General features: G+C 36.5%; 1 protein-coding gene and 1 long non-coding RNA gene across 2 annotated transcripts; both read left to right on the forward strand.

The window, feature by feature from the left end:
• Positions 1-2,440: 2,440 nt before the first annotated feature.
• Positions 2,441-14,588, forward strand: LOC144204200 (rho GTPase-activating protein 6). Its single transcript, XM_077728019.1, has 13 exons — positions 2,441-2,689; positions 8,694-8,853; positions 8,924-8,995; positions 9,760-10,025; positions 10,101-10,299; positions 11,072-11,127; positions 11,204-11,354; positions 11,428-11,576; positions 12,317-12,496; positions 12,823-12,920; positions 12,987-13,177; positions 13,815-13,892; positions 13,981-14,588. Exons 1-13 carry the CDS (start codon positions 2,531-2,533, stop codon positions 14,340-14,342), a joined length of 2,121 nt encoding a protein of 706 aa, XP_077584145.1. The 5' UTR covers positions 2,441-2,530; the 3' UTR covers positions 14,343-14,588.
• Positions 14,589-15,104: 516 nt separating this feature from the next.
• Positions 15,105-18,071, forward strand: LOC144204476 (uncharacterized). The gene is made up of 3 exons (XR_013327898.1): positions 15,105-15,808; positions 16,629-16,812; positions 17,924-18,071. It is a non-coding gene; the product is annotated as an uncharacterized LOC144204476 (long non-coding RNA).
• The last annotated feature ends 690 nt before the right edge of the window (positions 18,072-18,761 follow it).

An 18,761-nucleotide genomic window follows, 5' to 3' on the forward strand; every position in this document is an offset into this window, starting at 1 on the left:
TGCACGGATGCAAAAGTGGTTTGTTTGGCCAAGAATTGGCTTTTTGTATATATTAAATACTTTGAAATTGCTGCAGTCAAGTAATGATGACAATGCATTGTGTTGTTGCTATGTTTTGCTTCTGAATCCTAAACACTGCCATCTGCTGGAAGTAGGACGTCAATGACAGTGATGACTCATTGAGTTGTGCAGATTTTTTTTTCCGAAAGGTCAAAATGTACATGGCCAAAGATGGATTCCATCTGTTGTGCACTTCCATTCTCTCTCTTTCGCTTTATGTGGGTGGAAATCGGAGTACCCAGTGAAAACCCACGCAAGCCCAGGGAAGAATGTTCAATCCCTACACAGCTGGATTGACTTTTTGTTAGATTAAACGTCCCGTGCTTGGGAAAAATGGTTTGGATTCTCATCAAAGGTTTGATATTGTTATAATAATATCAACTATTTTGACAATGTTGTTACAAAGTCACATTTGAGAATTTTTGATGTTGCTTTCAAGTGTTTTTGCTTCAATTTTGGTTGAATTCCAAATGCTTCTTCTACTTTAGTCATGGAAATGATTATATATTTACTTATTCCACAATATGGCGCCTGTTATAGGATTAATCCACTTGATGTGTAAAGGTCAGAAATTAGCATTTAATATTTTCCACCCATTCCTATGAATATTTTATGACCCACTTTGCACAATTACAGTACAGTACCGTGTTTTACTACAGTATTTTAGCACCATCCAGTGGTCTTACCCCTTTAAAACATTTTTAAAAGCAATTTCTCATCATAATGATGACTCACTCATATATAAAAAGTACAAAAAGTCAACAGTACGTCATACGCAATCAACCAGACAAAACAACCTTGGCCAGCCAGCTATAAAAACATACTTTATTTTCATTTTTCTTCGATAATAATTGCCTTTAGTTCTACCCCCCAAAAAAATATAACCTCCTCCATACATAAACACTAATCCACTTGTAAAAATCCCCCCAAAAATGCGTCATAATCCCTTTTAATTCACCACTCAAATTGTTAATAAAAGCAAAAAATGTCCTTATTTTATACCGTCTATTCAATGTCGTTATTTCACTGGAATTGGATCCTTAAAAAATGTCAAGAGCATCCGTCAAAAGGTCCACTTGACAGTGTCAGAGTGGGAAGTGCGGCGAGTCCTTAACATGGCCGCCAAACGCCAAATAAGTAGATCAAACACAAAGCCGACATTGCTCTTATCAGTTGGGTACTTCCCGTGTCTGTTTGGGCCGAGTGGGCCTATCTGATGGACCCCTTATCCAGGCCGTCCAGTGGCGGTTCACATGTCAACTTATCTCCCGGGTCCTTTCCCCGGAGGTCCCACAGGAAGGCCCTGGGCACAGCATGCCAGCCTTCTGGAGCGCCCTCAAAAACCAGAGTTTAGTAGAAGAAAAAAAATGGGCGGAGTGGGAATGTATATACCACTTCAACATTCTTCTCATTGGTTAATGACACGCAATGAAAGTCAAGGCCTATTTAGGATAAATCCACATAGTCATGATCAAGTACAGTAATGTTTATGTTATGTTATGCTACTGCTGTATTGCACTTTATATGTTAAGCTAAAAAAAATGGAACCCATTTTTTTTGGGCTGAAAGATTGCATTCTTGGTCAGTGTAACTTTCGGCCATTTTTCTTTTGGAATTTTGGAGTATGAATATTTGAAACAAGGCTTTTTAAAAGTTTTTTGGACAAAGTACAGTTCAGTTGTATTTAACTTTTTTTAGCCAATTTCATTTATATTTTGCCTTTTAAGGGCCATGTTTTGAAAATACTCACTGCTTCTGTGCAATACACATACTTAATTTTGTTCATTCATTATTCAGTGGTTCATTCATTATCCTCACAAGGGTCGCGGGGGTGCTAGAGCAGGGCACCCTGAATTGGTTGCCTGTTAATAGCCATATTTAGGCAAAATTCAGAAAGTTCAACCAGGCTACCATGCATATTTTTATCATGTGGGAGGAATTTGCAAACTCCATACAGTAAGGCCAACCTGGAATCAAACCCAGGACACCAGAACTGTGAGACCGAGGCGCAAACCACTCATCCACTGTGCCAACTTAATTCATTTTTTGTAAATATTGTCCTTTATTTAGTTACAATAACATTTTTTCTTTGACATGTCATGTTAGTTACAGTTTTCATGACTCGTCTACTATAAATACTAAAAAAAAAGTTAAATACAACTGAACTGTACTATGTCACTAGTTTAAAGTAATATCGCCTCCTTTCTGGTGCTCTTGCAATTTGTCACTGCACTTTGTTAGGGGAAATAACTAGGATGAAAAGATGGATGACTCGAGTTTATCTGGAGATCTCAAAGGGGGGGACTTAGGGGGGGTTCCGCCTCAGGTCTTGAGTCAGACCCAGGGTGTGTGTAGAGAGGGGGGACTTTTTCGTAATCCCACGCAGGGCGATGAGTCGTGGAACGTCTCTGCAGCCTCTGTTAAGGACTGGCGTCCACCAAATGAAACCTGCGTCTTGTGTGGATTATTAATGTGTTTTAAGAGCAACATGTCTGCTCATGGACTTCTAAGTAGCGTCTTCTCCTGCTCCCTCAGCCCCAAAACCATCTCAAAACGTGGACTGAGGCAGACCAGAAGCTTGGACCCGGCACTGATGAGGCACTATGCGGTGGAGAGTACGTCCTATCAGGTTAGACATTGAATTTATGCTGTTTTTGGTGTGATTATGGGTTTTGGTTGATGTTTTATTCGGGGAAAAATAGGGTTGAATTCTTAAAGTGAGGGGAAATCCCTTTAGGGCAAACAGATTGGGATTCCAGGCGTCTTTAGCATGTATATATGGCGTTTATGTAATGTATAAATACAGTTCAAATGACATAATAGTATGCAGAATGTAAAAATATTCAGGAAAAATCACATACAGGCAATATATTGAATGTAATATAGTTAAATATTGAAAAATAAATGAAGAGATAACTGCAGCAAAGTAAACACTAGCAAGAAAAAATACACACAAAATATCTAATAATATTTTCATAATTTTTCAAAGCATATTTAAAAAAAGAAGAAAATAACATGATAAATGGAGCAAGAAAAAAGCTGACATTTTAAAATAATTATAATATAATGGATGAATAAAATTCAAATGACATGTTAGTTTATACAGAATGTAAAAATATTTTTGGAAAAATTATATACTGAAAATATATTGATTATAACACACACAAACAGTTAAAAATGAAAAATAAATGGAGAAATAATTGCAGCAAAGTAAACAACACTAGCAGCAAAAAATACACAAAAAATACAATGATATTTTCACAATTTTTTAAAACAAGTAAAAAAACAAACAAAGAAAATAACATGACAAACAGAGCAAAAAAAAAGCCTGACATTTTGAAATAATTATTGCACATACTTTAGAAAACAACAGTGAATATTTACAGTAGCACTGAAAGTTTTTTAGCATTAAAAACACTCCCATTTACATTAAAATTGATAACTAACACATTGCATTGCAAAAATATGAGTCAAAAACAGTGACTATCTTTCCACCATTGCAACATTGCTGCATTTTCACAATAAAGTGAATAGATTGAATTCCCAGATTCAAACCATGTGTGTGTTTGTCAAAAAAAGGGGCGCGACATCATGAAAAAAAACACACTGACACATTTTTCAACTATTCCACTGGATACGACTCAAAACGCTTGCCTCATGTCACAATAACGTCCAACCCAAAAAAAGTTAACCCTTTGTTTTACCCCCTTAAAAGAGAAAGCAGTCTTTTTAATAGGCCGTTTCTTGAAAAGCTGTTACGTGTATTATTATCACAATGACATTTTCCCTGCCATTTGTTTTTAAGGAACCAAAAAAGCTTGTTTTGATTTACGAGTTAGCCACGAGCGCCTCTTTTAAATCTGCCGTGGCAGTAACACGCGCATAATTTAAGACTGTTTGTTCTGCACAGGCAGTGCTCATGGTAACACTGTTTATTTTGTGCAATGGAACCTTGACATTATAAATAGGCTCGTAATGAAAAGCAGATATCTGGACCATCTTATAATCGTCAGCAAGAGAGAGAGACAGACTCACTACTAATGTAATCCTAATGAAATGAATTCACACTCATGAAAATACATCTTAAATGTCTACCATAACTACTTTCTACTGAGTACTGTATTTTCACGACTATAAGGCGCACTTAAAAGTCTGAAATTTTCTCCAAAATAGACAGCGCGCCTTATAATACAGTGTGCCTTATATATGGAAAAAACAGAAAACCAAAAACCACCACTGTCGGATATTAAAAAAACACAAATGCCTGAACTGAAACAATACTGTTAAATATGCAGATGCCAGCTTAGTTTACTAAATCTTCCATCATATAGCTCCTCCCCCACTGCAAGATTTTATCCAAAACATCAACAATGGCTGGCTCTAGAGGTGACTGTGCTTCATAAGTGCTTCATACCTGGAAGTCAATAGCAATTACCGTATTTTCACGACTATAAGGCGCACTTTAAAAGTCTTAAATTTTCTCCAAAATAGACAGTGCACCTTATAATACAGTGCGCCTTATATATGGAAAAAATGTAATTCATTGAGGGTGCGCCTTATAATGCGGTGCGCCTTATAGTCATGAAAATACGGTACTTTGAATGTAGTATTTGTGTTGGTTAGCTCATTTGTTACTACCCACACTATTCCCAAATTTGGGTTATGTGTGAATGTACGATACGTGCAAAAATAGACATTTTATTGGAATATTTTTCATGACATTGGCAAAATACTGTCATAATCATGATTTCGAATATATATATGAATGGGGATTGTTATGCAAGATGTCATAAAGTGTTATTCAGTAAATTATGGTAGTTTTGGGGCAATTTTTACTGTTAACGTCAACTTTTTTTTTTTTATAAATGGATTAAAAGAACTGGATTAAAATCCCTGAACCTCACATTTGAACAAAGAGGAGTCATCTGGTTTACATCGTGGACCAGAACCACTTGATCCGTGGTTTTGCCCTCCCGCAAGCCCTTGTATTTCTTCCCACGGGAGATTGCCCTTTTTAGTGCACGGCGTGGAATTAAGCCCGCTGATTTACCCGCTCGTTTCTATGGCAACTACCACCGAGTCCGACAAGCCGCCGGGCGGACGGATGCGCGTTAGTGGTGGGGTCGCTGTCAGTTCATTCAAATCTCATGTTTGCTCCCAACTGCTTTTTATCAACAGTGTATTGAGTCACATGCTGTTAAAGTGACAGTTGAGGAATTGGGTATTGCACTTTGTGGTTAAAATGAGGGTGTTACAAGGGTTAAACCAACAGGTGCTGGATTTTGAGAGATATAATATGCTTTCTGAAAGGCTTTTGCATGTTTAAGTATTTTAATAACCCTTATAGTAAGGTTTATTAAAGGATTTATTAAAATTGGACAGACTTTATAGTAAATATTCAGTTTTTTAACTAGTTAAATTGGCAATGGTGCCTTAAAGTACTATAGAAAATGTTTGGCAGTTTTATTTCAGGATAACTGAACGTTATTTACTACAAAAAGGAATGTAAAAGCTTTGCAAATGCACAAGGTAATTAGCTTGTAAAATTACATCCGAGTATGTATTTCCGTCTTGAGCTGTCTCCATAGCAACGCAAGCGCAGACTCCTGGGAATTGGTGTGTTTGGGGTCGGTGTACTGTTAAAAGTGCGCGGTGAAAAAGTCACCCAAACTCGTCAATGCAAACGCACGTAAGACTGGAGTAAAAAAATCAACGTAACCTTATTATAGTTAAATAGATTTTTTTCGTCTTTCGCCGTATTTTAAACTTTTCCTGACGAAGTACTCCCGTAACCGAGCCCATCAGTCAGTCCGTGAACGCACCACACTTTCCCTGATGTCAAGAGTTTGGACCTCAGCTGAGAACATGTCGACTCCTCCGTTACTTATAGAGGTTTGCAATCCAAATCAGGAATAATTAACCTCGCGATGTTGCATGACTACTTTCCAAGTGCAAAATGACTGAGTCTCGATTGAAACGAAGCGTCACATTTCATGTAAGTTACGATTTTTGTTTGTCTGAGCAGGGTGGTCTTTTTAACTATTTGTGCGCTCCTTGCCATGATAATGATGATGAGGAGGAAATTCTATGCACACAATGTAAACACAACGTTAAAGTTACATACAAAGTTAATGAATACCATTAATTATCTTCTTTTCAGTATAAAATAGCTGAGATCATGAATATAGTTCATTTTTTTGCTTCAAAACATCTGGCTGAGATGGAAAAAAAGTGTAATAGTGGCAAATGTATGGGTTTTTAACATATAAGTACTTTTTGGGGGTTAAAATTCAAAGATTTCTTGGAAAACATTTAAAAGGAAATCAAAGTTAAGCTCTATTGAATGGTTTCCTGAGATTTGGGGACTATTGCCACTCCTCTCTGTGCACTTTAAGTGCATTTTTCTTCTTCTTCAGTGTTATCGTATGTTTGGATCTAACAGGATTGTTTCAACTTCATCCAAGCTTTCCTGTCTTTGTGTTCCTTGGAAGGGACAACACAAGCTTTGCATCCCAACAAAGCCTTTTAATTGGGGTTAAGTGAGTTCTGCAAACCAAGAAAAGGTGTGCCACTAGCCACATTTGTCCGCTTGTACCGGATTTAAACCCTCAAACGTAAGCATTAAAAAGGTCCATTTAGAATTACAATGCTAAAAAAGTATAGAAAACACATTTACTGTAAGTATTTTGGGTTTATTTGTTGAGAAGAGTTTATTTAATGGTAGAAAAGGACCTAAATTGCTTAACTCGTGTTTTTTTGTTGATTATTTGTGTTAGATCAAGTAGTAAATTAAACTTTAATTATCTGCTACTAAATCTACTGCAACTGTTCATTGAATATTTCCATGTGAAATTAGTTGTACTTGGACAATAAGTAGGAGAATGCCGGTGACGACATTTGTGGGAAATATTTTTCCATGTGGGAATATGATGTTAAATTGAGTCGAACAAAAGGATTTGTACAATGTTTCATAACATCGGACGGATTTGCGCAATCCAAGCAGATTTAAGGCATGATTCTCCATGTGGATTATTAAGGAAGGCTGTTTTGATCCAGATGTCTTGCAGATTTCTTTTTAAAAGTTGTTTTTGGTGCAATTTTATCAAGGTTTATCACAGGTGTCAAAGTTGCGGTTCGGGGGCCGGATTTGGGCCGACACATCACTTTGTGCAGTCCGTGAAAGTATATCATGAGTGTTAACTTTCTATTTTAGGATCAAATTAAAATAAAGAGTATAGATGTATATTAAATTTCCTGATTTTTCCCCTTTTGAACCAATAATTGTAATTTTTTAATAATTTTTTCTGTGTTTTTAGTTCAAAAATAATTTGGTAAAATCTAAAAATATATTTAAAAAAAGCTAAAATAAACATTGTCTTAAATCTATAAAAAAATTAATATTCAGGGCTTTTAATCCAGTTCTTTTAATCCATTTATATAAAAATTTAATCCAAATATTATATCTAAAATGGTCCGGCCCACGTGGATTTTTTCACTATGATTCTGCTCGCTTGTATTAGAACGCCTGGCAAACATGGCCTAATAATATTCCCAACAGGTTGTCCTCCCGAACCCCGCCAATATGGCATGAACCTAATTCTCATTTAATGGAAGCGAGCCACTTGAATGTAAGCCTTATCCCGATAATGAGCGACTAAGCCTCTTTGGAACACGGCTCGTATGATTATCTTGACTCGCCTCGAATGGATCAAGGCGGCCCGTAATCTGCAACATGGCCACGCTCCACAAATTTCAGGATTGCATCTCAGATTATTAGAGCCGTCGTATCGGAACGGCGGATCGCCGCGTGCGCCTTTTTAAGTCTTGGCATTTTGCCCTCGAATAAAAATGGCGTTTTGTCTATGTCACCTTACACTTTTGCGCATATAAACCGTAAACTTGATTTAGTCATCATTTATTTGTATTACTAATATGGATTATATGCGAGAAATATATATTTACTAAAATAATGGGAAATTATTCCAAATTTAAATATATTTATCAGGTATATATTTCCCATTTTTTTAGGAAATATAGATCAAAATTATTTGCTGAGAACCTTAATTCAAAGATTAATCTCAATGTTTTATATACTGGTGTAAATGTTCACAATTTCCTATTATAACTCCTTTTTTTCCTTCTGTCATTATAGTACTTACTGTTATAACTACATTTTTTCTTCTCTCACTTCTGTAAATGCATTTGTTATTCTAAATGAATGTTTTTATCTGTAATGGGCCGTATATGGCTCGCCGGCCGAGGTTGAAAAACAATTCATTTTCACTTTATTCAGTCATCATTTTTTTTACACACCAATAAGGCTTATATGCGAGAAAATACAGTACTCCATAAATTCATTTTCAAAATGAAACACCCTTGACCTACAATTCATTTTCACTGACATTAAATGCTACTATTTCCAAGCCATCTGCATTCGCTGCCAACCTCTCGCGGCCAAACGAATTGGTCACACTATGAATGCCAATTAACAACATTAATAAAGGCGGAGCAAAGTCCCGTCACACCAATAAACCGCGCTTCTATCCTATTAAACTCAAAGCATCCGCGTATAAATTGAATAATTGAGTTTTTGACATATTATTTCCATTTTTTTTCTACGTTTACGTCCACAGGGAGGCTTCACGTGGAATAGCGTATCGGGACGCTCAGTGGGGTTGAAGCCCATCCCCCTACAAAGCCTTTCCGAGCTGGAACGAGTTCGTCTACGGGACGTGGCCTTCAGGCGACTTCTTCGAGATCGCCATTTGGGTTGCCATGTCACCATTCCTAAATGTATGTACGCTTTTCTTGTTCTTTTTAGCCATAAAACTAAATTTTTTTAATCAATTCATCTCCTTTTCAGATGGTTACAAGTACAAAAAGTCACTCCGCTGTAAGTTGGATTCGCTGTCCAAGGAAAAGAGTAAAGACAAAGGTAAATAAGCGTTAAATGCATTTTTAAATGGGCTGAGTCACAGTGGCTTTAGACTCCACTTAAGAGCCCAGCCGAAACTCTATAAATGCCTTCAAGTTGATGAAAGATAAATAAAAATAGTCTTAAACGGCGCCCGATTGGTTGCGGAACATCCTCGCGATAAGACACACCCCCTTCCTTTCTTTTTTTTCCCCCATTTGTTCTGTTTACTAAAGCGTTAAGTGCTCTTAAACTTGGAGGAGTGAGCGCTTCTATGCTTGCTTTAATTCACTTTATGTAATAAGAAGGAATTCTGGAGTAGAAATATCCAATCTAAACTGTTCTACTTATAGAACATCATCAAAAATATAAATATAGTTTGCTAATTGTTTGCCAAAGATGTAAAAAAAAATACTTCATGTAAAAAATATTTCATTTAGACATAAGTTATAGTAAAATAATACAATGTCAAATACCTGAAGTACTTCTACTTACGAAATGAATTATTTTCAGATGTTTTTTTCATTAGTAGAAGCATATTTTACATGCCATGACCATAATTTGTTCCATAATTGAATACTACCAAATATCTTAAATATGTATGCAAAGAAATAATAAAGAAAATACATTTTTAAGCCATGAAAATGAATAGAAAACACAGACATTTTCCAATGGGTTGTAATTTCGAGTGACAGCTGAGTAAACATACATGTAAACAAACACACAACATAAACTTCAAAAAGCAGAAATTGACCCATGTATACTAAACTTTTGTCTTCTTTCAGAGGCGATGACCCCCCAAGTCTTCGGCATCCCCCTGGCTCAGGTCATCTGCAACGACCGCAAACACAAACGTCGTCAAGACCGTCCACCGGAACAGCACTGCGACCCCACCGAACTGGTTCTCTCCTTCCTTCACTTCACTTCAACCTTCAAGAGGGTCAACAAGGAGCTGTCCAGCAGCAACTCTTCCCTCAGCTCCAATTCGGAAAGCCCCAACAAATCGCCTTTTGCCGCGGCCCTGGACGTCCCTCCTCGGCCACACAGGAGGGTACGATACCTTCTACTTGAATATGGCAACAAAAAGACTCTAAAAATGGCGGTTGTTTTTTGACCTCTTTTAAAGGGTGGCGTGTCGGTGGACTGCATCACCGACCTGGACGATAACCAGTCGCAGCTGTTGGAGGCCCTCCAACTCTCGCTGCCAGTGGAGGTGACGGGCAAAAACAGGAAAAAGCGGCATGACAAAAAGCTGAGCCTCAACCCCATGTACCCTCAAGTCCCAAGGGTGGTGGAGCTTTGCTGTCAGCACCTGGAAAATCATGGTAAGAAAGGATGTTCCATATTTTCAGGTTTTTTTTTTTCCTATACTTTCTTTCCTTTTTTATTCTTTAACTCATTCACTGCTATGAGCGGCGCTAAAATATTTTTTGAAGGCATTTGTAGGTTTATTTGTTCTTTTTTTGGTAGTGTTTATCCTCAAAAATGTTGTGGGGGTGCCGGAGCCTTTCCTTAGCAGGCGCCGGAATTGTTGTCAGCTCATAGCTGGGATAGGCTCAAGCACCCTCTGCAATTTTTGTGAGGATGAGTGGTAAGACAAATTAGTATTTATGATTTTTTGTGTGTTGTAGTTGTAGTTATTCCCCCTTTTTCATTTTATTTGTTTAAAATGTTCCCTCTTTCTTTAATTGTATTTTTTGGGGTCTATTTTGCCTCTTTAATTGTATTTTTTGGGGTACATTTTCTTTAATTGTATTTTTTGGGGTGCATTTTGCCTTTTTAATTGTATTTTTTAAGGTCAATTTTTCCTCTTTAAATGTATTTTTTTTGGGTCCATTTTCCTTCTTTTTGCATTTTAGCATCATCATTTTCTTTCATTGATATTTTTCTCATATCCAAATAGTCACTTTTCCCCTTTTCACTGCATTTATTCCAATTTAAATGACCATATTTGTCCATTCAATATCCTAACATTGCCCATTTTCTCATCTTTTTTTCCCCCTTTTCCCTCATAATCAGTCCATTTTTTTAGATTACATTTAAAACTCTATGTCATCCTCTTCAATCATCACTAAACTCACTCTCATCTCTTTCCAGCTTTACAAACGGTGGGAATTTTCCGCGTGGGCAGTTCCAAGAAGAGAGTCAGGCAGGTAATAAAAAGTCACTTTGAAGGAAGAAAAGCCCACCAAAAAATCCCCTAATCATTTCCCCATTCCTTTCACCCAGATGCGCGAAGAACTGGACCAGGGATGGGATCTGCAATTGGACCAAAACCACAGCGTTCACGACGTAGCGGCGTTGCTAAAAGAATTCCTCCGCGACATGCCCGACCCTCTTTTGACGAGAGAACTCTACGCCGCCTTTGTCAACTCAACACGTGAGCGAATAAAAACGGGCGCCATCCGAGCGTAACGTGACGTCAAATATGTTTTTTGTCTCGATGTCGCAAGTGTTGGAACGTGGCGAGCAGCAGAAAGCCATCCAGCTGTTGATGTTCTTGCTTCCTCCGTGCCATTGTGACACGCTACATCGTCTTCTGTGCTCGCTCTCCGCCGTGGCTGCCCGGGCCGAAGATATGCTGGATGACGACGGTCATAAAGTAAGGAATTGAGGAATTATTTCAAGTTGCCAAATGTCAAAAATCCCCCCCAAAACCCCAGAATTTTCACATTTTGTGACTTGCTTTTACAGTGGCAATGTGTACAAAAGTGAATCTTAATTAGATAATATTGGATTATATTAGATTATATTGGATATTAGATTATATTATATTAGATTAGTTTTTATTATATTACATTTGATTATGTTAGATTATATTAGATTATATTATTTTAGATTATATTACATTATATTACATTATAATAGTTTGTATTAGATTATATTAGATTATATGAGATTATGTGATATAATATTAGATTATATGAGATTATGTGATATTATGTTTGATTATAAAATATTATACTATATTATATTACATTATATTAGATTGTATTAGATTAGATAATGTTAGAATAAACTAGACTAAACTAGACTAGACTATATTATATTAGCCCAGACTAGTAGATTAGACCTTTATTTGTAATTTAATGTATTTGTTTATTGTATTTAAAAATATTATTTACAATTTTAGTACATTTAAAAACTTAATCTATAATACCAATAAACGCATTCCATTCAAGTTAGAATATCCAGCCAAAAACAAACAAAAACATTGCCTGATTATTGTATATTGGATACAAAACTAATAGTTTGTCATTTGGGCAAAACCGACGTCGTAAACTACGAAATAATCGTACAATACTTCATTATTAACCTCTCTATAATATTTTTTTTGTGCAGAAACCGGGAAACAAGATGACATCCCTCAATTTAGCCACCATCCTGGGCCCCAACCTCTTACACAAGCAAAAAAACCCAGAGAAGGAGTTTGCGGTCCAGAGTTTAGCCCGCGCCGAAGAGAGCGGCGCCATCATCGACGTCCTCCAAAACATGATCAATGCCTGCGACTCGCTCTTTCTGGTAAGTGGCGCTCGCTCTCTCACTCACTGTAAACTGTTTACTAGCAAACCCGCGGAATTCTTCTAATGGAGTCGTGACGCCAATCTCAAATGTAAACACCGATTTAATACGTTTTTGTTCGTCCATTATTCTAGGCAACGATAAACAAAGTACAAATTGGGGTAGCGTTGAAGGAAGTTTGGTCAAATTTTGGCAAATATAAATGATTATTTACACAATTTCATTGATTTCTTATGACATTTCAGCCTTAAAAATCTGACTCTTAATGCAAGAATGAATAAAAGTACTACTTAAATATTTGTTCAATGGCTTTTTCTGACTTTTAGGTTCCTGCCGATCTCCAAAACGAGGTTTTTCTCAGTCTCCTGGAAACAGATCCCGACGTGGTGGACTACTTACTTCGGCGGCAGGATACGCGCTACTCGTGAGTCTCACTCGAACAGTTGTATTTCACCTTAAAGCACTTCAAGACAAATCTTGTCTCTCTTAGCCATTCTAACCTGGTAGCACCAACTGAGTCCTCCTCCATGGAAAGATGCTCCTCCAACGAGTCGGTGTCCAGCGGCGAGGCTTCCCCTTACGACAACAGCTCGCCCGTCATATCCGAGCGGTTCCTAACGCCGGAAGACGACGGGGCGTCCGTGCAAAGTGCCGCCAGGAGCTCGCCAACTACCACAGCGGGTACATTTTGATATTGGAAGAACTTATTTAGACTCCTTGGTAAAAGTAGGGGGGTCGGGAACCTATGTGACTCTTTTGATGGGTGCATATGGCTCAGGAACTATCATATGTGGCTCTATTGTTGGGTGTATATGGCTCTTTTGATGAGTGCATATGGCTCTTTTGATAGGTGCATATGGATCTTTTGATGGATGCATATGGCTCTTTTAATGGGTGTATATGCCTCAGGAGCCAAATGTGGCTTTTTTTGATAGGTGCATATGGCTCCACACTAACCTGTGAGCTAAAAATATGGAAACCGTCAGTGAGAGTTGATACCCGAATGCACCCATAAAAGACTTTTTCCTACTTTAAAAGTGGTGAGATTAATTTTAAAAAATGCAAACATTTTCTTGTATATATTTACTTTAAAATTTTGAATATGGCTCTCAAGGAATAATATTTGAAAGTATGAATGGGTCACGGCTCTTTTCATCAAAAAGATTCCCAACCCCTGGGTTAGCACGTCGGCCTCGCACTTCTCGGGTTCTGGGTTCAACCCCAGGTGTGGTGGTTTTTGCATGTTTTGTAGGTTTTCTTTGGGTACTCCAATTTCATGAATGAATGACTATTTATTTCTGACTTTTTAATTGCTTAGGTGACTGCTCAGAGGATCACTTCTGGGACTCTTGGCATCCACTTTTCAGCAACGACGTCATCGACCTCAACCTGAATGGTAACATTTCTTTCACACAAACAGGGTGACCCCCCCAAAACGTTCCAAAACTGGCAACAAAAAAAAAAAGACATCCCTTTTGTCTCAGGCTCCCTCGGATCCATTTCTGAGCGAAAGTCCTTTGGATCATCGGAGGCTCTCGCCGGTCACCAAGGTAACAACAAGCTGCCCGTTAGCCCCTCGCCCATCTCATTGGACGCTTCAGAGCGTGAGCCACGCCTTCCCGCGGGTCACGGCAACCAATGGGGCGTCGCCCGCTCAGACGCAATCGAAAGAGAACGAGGAGAACGTTTGTTCCGACCGCTCGGCGAGATGCGCCTTTTTCATTCGGCGCCGTCCATCGGTCAAAGCGCCGGTCCCAGAACTGCCCCACACCGGAAAGGAAATGGCCATATATGGCAAATCCTGTCCAAAAGCAATGGAGACGCATTGCCAGAAACTCTGGTTTGACATACAAAAACTTTTTTTGTACAAAATATGTACATACAATGTATATAAACATTTTAAAGAATTATAGCATCGATCAAACTGGTTTGCGCCCCAAATTTTAGTCATAAAATCAGGCCTGTTTATTAAAAAACGACCTTTTCTGTCAGTTTTACAAAAACTTTTTTGTGCTAAAGTGTAACCACACCAACTTTTTTAAAATACTGTTTTCATCTTTTATGCATTAAACACATCCTCTAAAATACACAATTTATTATCATTGTGTTTAATGCACTTGTTGTCAATGATTAAAAGTAGACGTATAATTCATTAAAATTGTTAAATTGGATATTGATGCAAGTCACAAGAATGGAAGTAATAATCACCAAAAAATACAAATTTGCATACTTTTATTTTTTAAATTAAATTAAATAAAAGTACATTAGCTTTTGGATAAGAGGAAGAATAATTGACACTTTTGGATGGTTTATAATTAAATTTTAGTTCATATATCAGTACACAATACGGCAGCGCTCTCTATTGGTCAAGTATTTCCATAAAAAAAATACAGAAAAATATTTGTGTAAATATTGAAATAAATTTAAAAATTAAAACAAAAAATATGTCAATATTCAATAATATAGTAAAACTTAAATAAACGAATTAATTATATTTAAATACATACTTTTATTTTGGTTAAACTGGATTCTCCATTTTTTATAGTACTATTAATATAAATTAAATCAATTTAAAATGTCAATAATTGCTGACTTTACAACCAAAAATGGGGAAAAATTGATTGTGGAAAATATAATAAATTCGTCAATAAAAGTTTTGGAATACTAGTAATTTAAATATTGAAATAAGAGGTTAAATATTTGTAGATATGTATATACATACAAGCTTTAAAATCAGTCTATTTCTCCTACTGACCGCATGGTGACAGTATAATACCAACTGTAAAAAAAAAAAATATTCAATTGTAGTACTATTTTCAAGTGTGTAATTCCTCAGGGCCCCAAAATATTTTGCAGTCTGTCAAGTCTTTGACATTTAAAAAAAACAACAACAAAAAACAGTGAGTGAAAAGGTGACACACTTAAGTAGAATGTCGCCATCTTTTTTATGGATCAATATTTTCCCTTACAGACGTTTGTTTGGGTTTTTCCACTATGGCTCAAGGCTCTTTTTTTTTCAATCCCTGGCTTTACTTTGAAGGTCTTCACCCATCTAATAGAGCCAAGCGACCTCCTCCCGACACGCCATGTTTCATTTCTAATCTTATCTTTTTTGCAGACCTTTTTTTTATTTTTGGACTTTTTTTGGGGGAAGAAAAGGAACCTTTTTTGGCCCCCTTTAAAGCCCAGCAGGCTTGCCATCCATCCTTCGTTTTCTGGTCTGGAGCATCTGGATGAGAGGAAAAGACCAAGGTCACCCAGAAAAAAAACAAAAAACAAGTGGAGGCGGGTGTCGGAGCGTCCAATCAGGAAGTGAGTTACACCGTCGTGTTGTCTCAAGGTCAAGCGTGATAGAAATAGCATAACAGAGCTCCCGATTGGCCGTGCTACGTATGCGAAGAGCTTGACCGAGTTTGTTGGTTTATCCAATTATTTAAAGTGCCAATTCATTGTGCAAGATCCGGCAATATTTCAGAAAATGATCAAAAAAATGATGATATTATGTTGTGTGTTCTCAAAGGTGGTGTTTAACAATTGGTGCGTCGCGAGAAATTACAAAAAGTTATATATTGTAGAGAAAAAATGTAATATTATGAAGTTAAAGTTATTTTGTTGCTTAGTTTTATGTAAAGTAAATATAAGTTCTTTAGTTTTACGGATTTTTGGGACTTTAGTGAGCATGAAATGGCTTTTTTGTCATGTTTTACCACCAAAAACTATAAGTAAACATATTATAATCCTAGATTTTCCACAAAGACAGTATTTGTTGCTTAGTTTTATGTAAAGTAAACATAAATTCTTTACTTTTCCGGACTTTTGGTGAGCACAAAACGGCTTTTCCCGTCTTGTTTTTCAACCAAAAACTATAAGTAAACATTATAATCCTCGATTTTCCAAAAAGAGAATATATGTTGCTTAGTTTTATGTAAAGTAAACATAAATTCTTTAGTTTTCCGGACTTTTGGTGACATTTACCAGCACAAAATGGCTTTTCTCATCATGTTTTTCAACCAAAAACTAAAAGTAAACATAATATAACCTAGATTTTCCACAAAGAGAATTAATAAGATGAAAGTTGTCAAGCCAACTGCTTGCGTTTAATAACCAGGCCTCTTTTTGGAAATGATTCCAGATGAATACATTCCTTCGAGGAGGAGAAGAAGAAGAAGCTAACGCTGCTTGTTGTTTAGGCCGGATGACGGATCAAGTTCAATTCCAGTGCCGCCTCTTCCGCCTCTTGCGTTCATTCTCCTGGGAGTGAAGGAATTTGGTGAATCAGCAAAAAATTCCCAGCCAAGCCACCTGCGCCTTTTCAAGTGAGCAAGTTGGGGCAGATTAATCCTTGTAAAAACAACCCGAGATAAGACCCAAAAGTACCCAATATAAGAAGGTTGTTTGCTTTATTGATTCATATTACTGGAAGACGGGACTATTGTTCCTGGATATACACACAATTTTTTATTATTATGTTTGACAGTGTCTATACAAGAATTCTCATGGGTGAGAAAGAAGTGTCGTTCGCTGTAAAGTTGAGAAATGTACGCTTTTGTTGACCTTTGGCTAAACCACATCCATCCAAACACTGACTGGACAATTTATATAGACTTTAATGTAGTTAGTATAGTGGAATTATTGGGATAATGTAGCAGGATTTATAATTTTTTAAATGTTTTTTATAATATGGTGGGCTTAACCCCTTTATAAAACAAGTGAATAGTTATTATGGTTAAATTATTTAGCTTCTTTTTTATTTCACATGATTAATAATTATTGAATTGGATGTTTTTATTGTCATTCTACAAGTATAATGAGATTTAAAGTGCACAGATAGCAATAAAAAAAACAAAAATAAATAATCCATAAATAATAATTACCACTAATATGTAAATAATTCATAATAAGTCATAAATAATAGGTAAATAAGTAGTCAATAACATAAAAAAGTGCACAAATAACAACAAAAAACAAATAGATAAATAATAAATAAAAAAGTAATAAATAGTCAACATAATAAGTTGTATTACTCAATATAAATAAGAGTAAACATGAATAAGAATAATTAATATTTTAAAATCCATAAATAGATTCCTCAATGATAAAAATCTCAATAAAAGCAACATTGATTCAAATCAAATACATCCAAAGCTAAGTACACTCCGATTATTAACTCTAATCTATTAATAAATGAATGAATCTTAGCAAAAATTATCACTTTCCAAAATAATTCTCAGTTCCTAAAAATAGCTTCCCTCCCAAAACAGGATTTCCTCTTTAAACAACATCATTTCCCCAAACTTTCCCTTTCATTAAACCTCCACATAGTATTTAACGTATTTCGCCCTCATTCTAAACTAGCATTTAACACATCTGCTTCATATTTAAGACTTCCCCATTCAAATCCCAGCTCAATAATCTCTTTTTTTGCAGGTATTCCTTCTCCAATAACCACGTGGGTGTGTCTACCATATTCCATTCCCACAACTGGATAAGTAAAAAGGACAATGCAGATTCTCACGTCCCCCCTAAGCGGCATTTAAGACCACCACGGGAAAAAAACAGGCGAAACTAAAGCGGTAAGAACGCTTCACGTTTCATAAAGTGTGCTTATTCACTTTAATGGCGTCCAAGTCCAAAACTAACAGAAATCCAGACCAAGCCGTAGGAGGGAAATGCAAAAAAAAAAAAAAAAACACATGAGAACATAATATTTTTCTAGATGATAGTCTTAAATATACTCCTAGTGGACAAACTTCAAAACCAACGGAAATGGGAATATAAATCATGTTTTTTTTCTGTTTTTTTTTTCTTAAATTAACTTCAGTTTAAAACATATTTGAATATAGTCTTCTTGTCTACTATTTTTTTCCATTGGCTTACTCATTTTGGAAGAAAATTTCCTAAAAAAAAAAAAAGATCAGACGTACTATTTGGTGAGTTTGTCGTTTGTCAGTCCGCAATTATGGTTGGAACTCTGTTTGAGGTTTTCCAGTCTTGAGGGATGAAAACCACATTCCTTAAGCGTGATGTCATTTTTGCTAGCGTGGGATTTGTACCATGTGTGTGTATGTGGGTCAGGTTGTCCTAGAACGATTGGTCATCTTATACTATATTGTCCATTCTTCTAAAGATTTTTTTTCTATCACTAGCTGGCTTGGAGCAAAAGGTATTCGACACCCTCGACTGGTCGCCAGTCAAAGACAGATGACTATTTGCACTCACAATCATATCACCAACTCTGGGAATTGAACCCAAGCCCTCGTCAGGT

Source organism: Stigmatopora nigra, chromosome 11, assembly GCF_051989575.1.
Source record: "Stigmatopora nigra isolate UIUO_SnigA chromosome 11, RoL_Snig_1.1, whole genome shotgun sequence".
NCBI lineage: Eukaryota > Metazoa > Chordata > Actinopteri > Syngnathiformes > Syngnathidae > Stigmatopora > Stigmatopora nigra.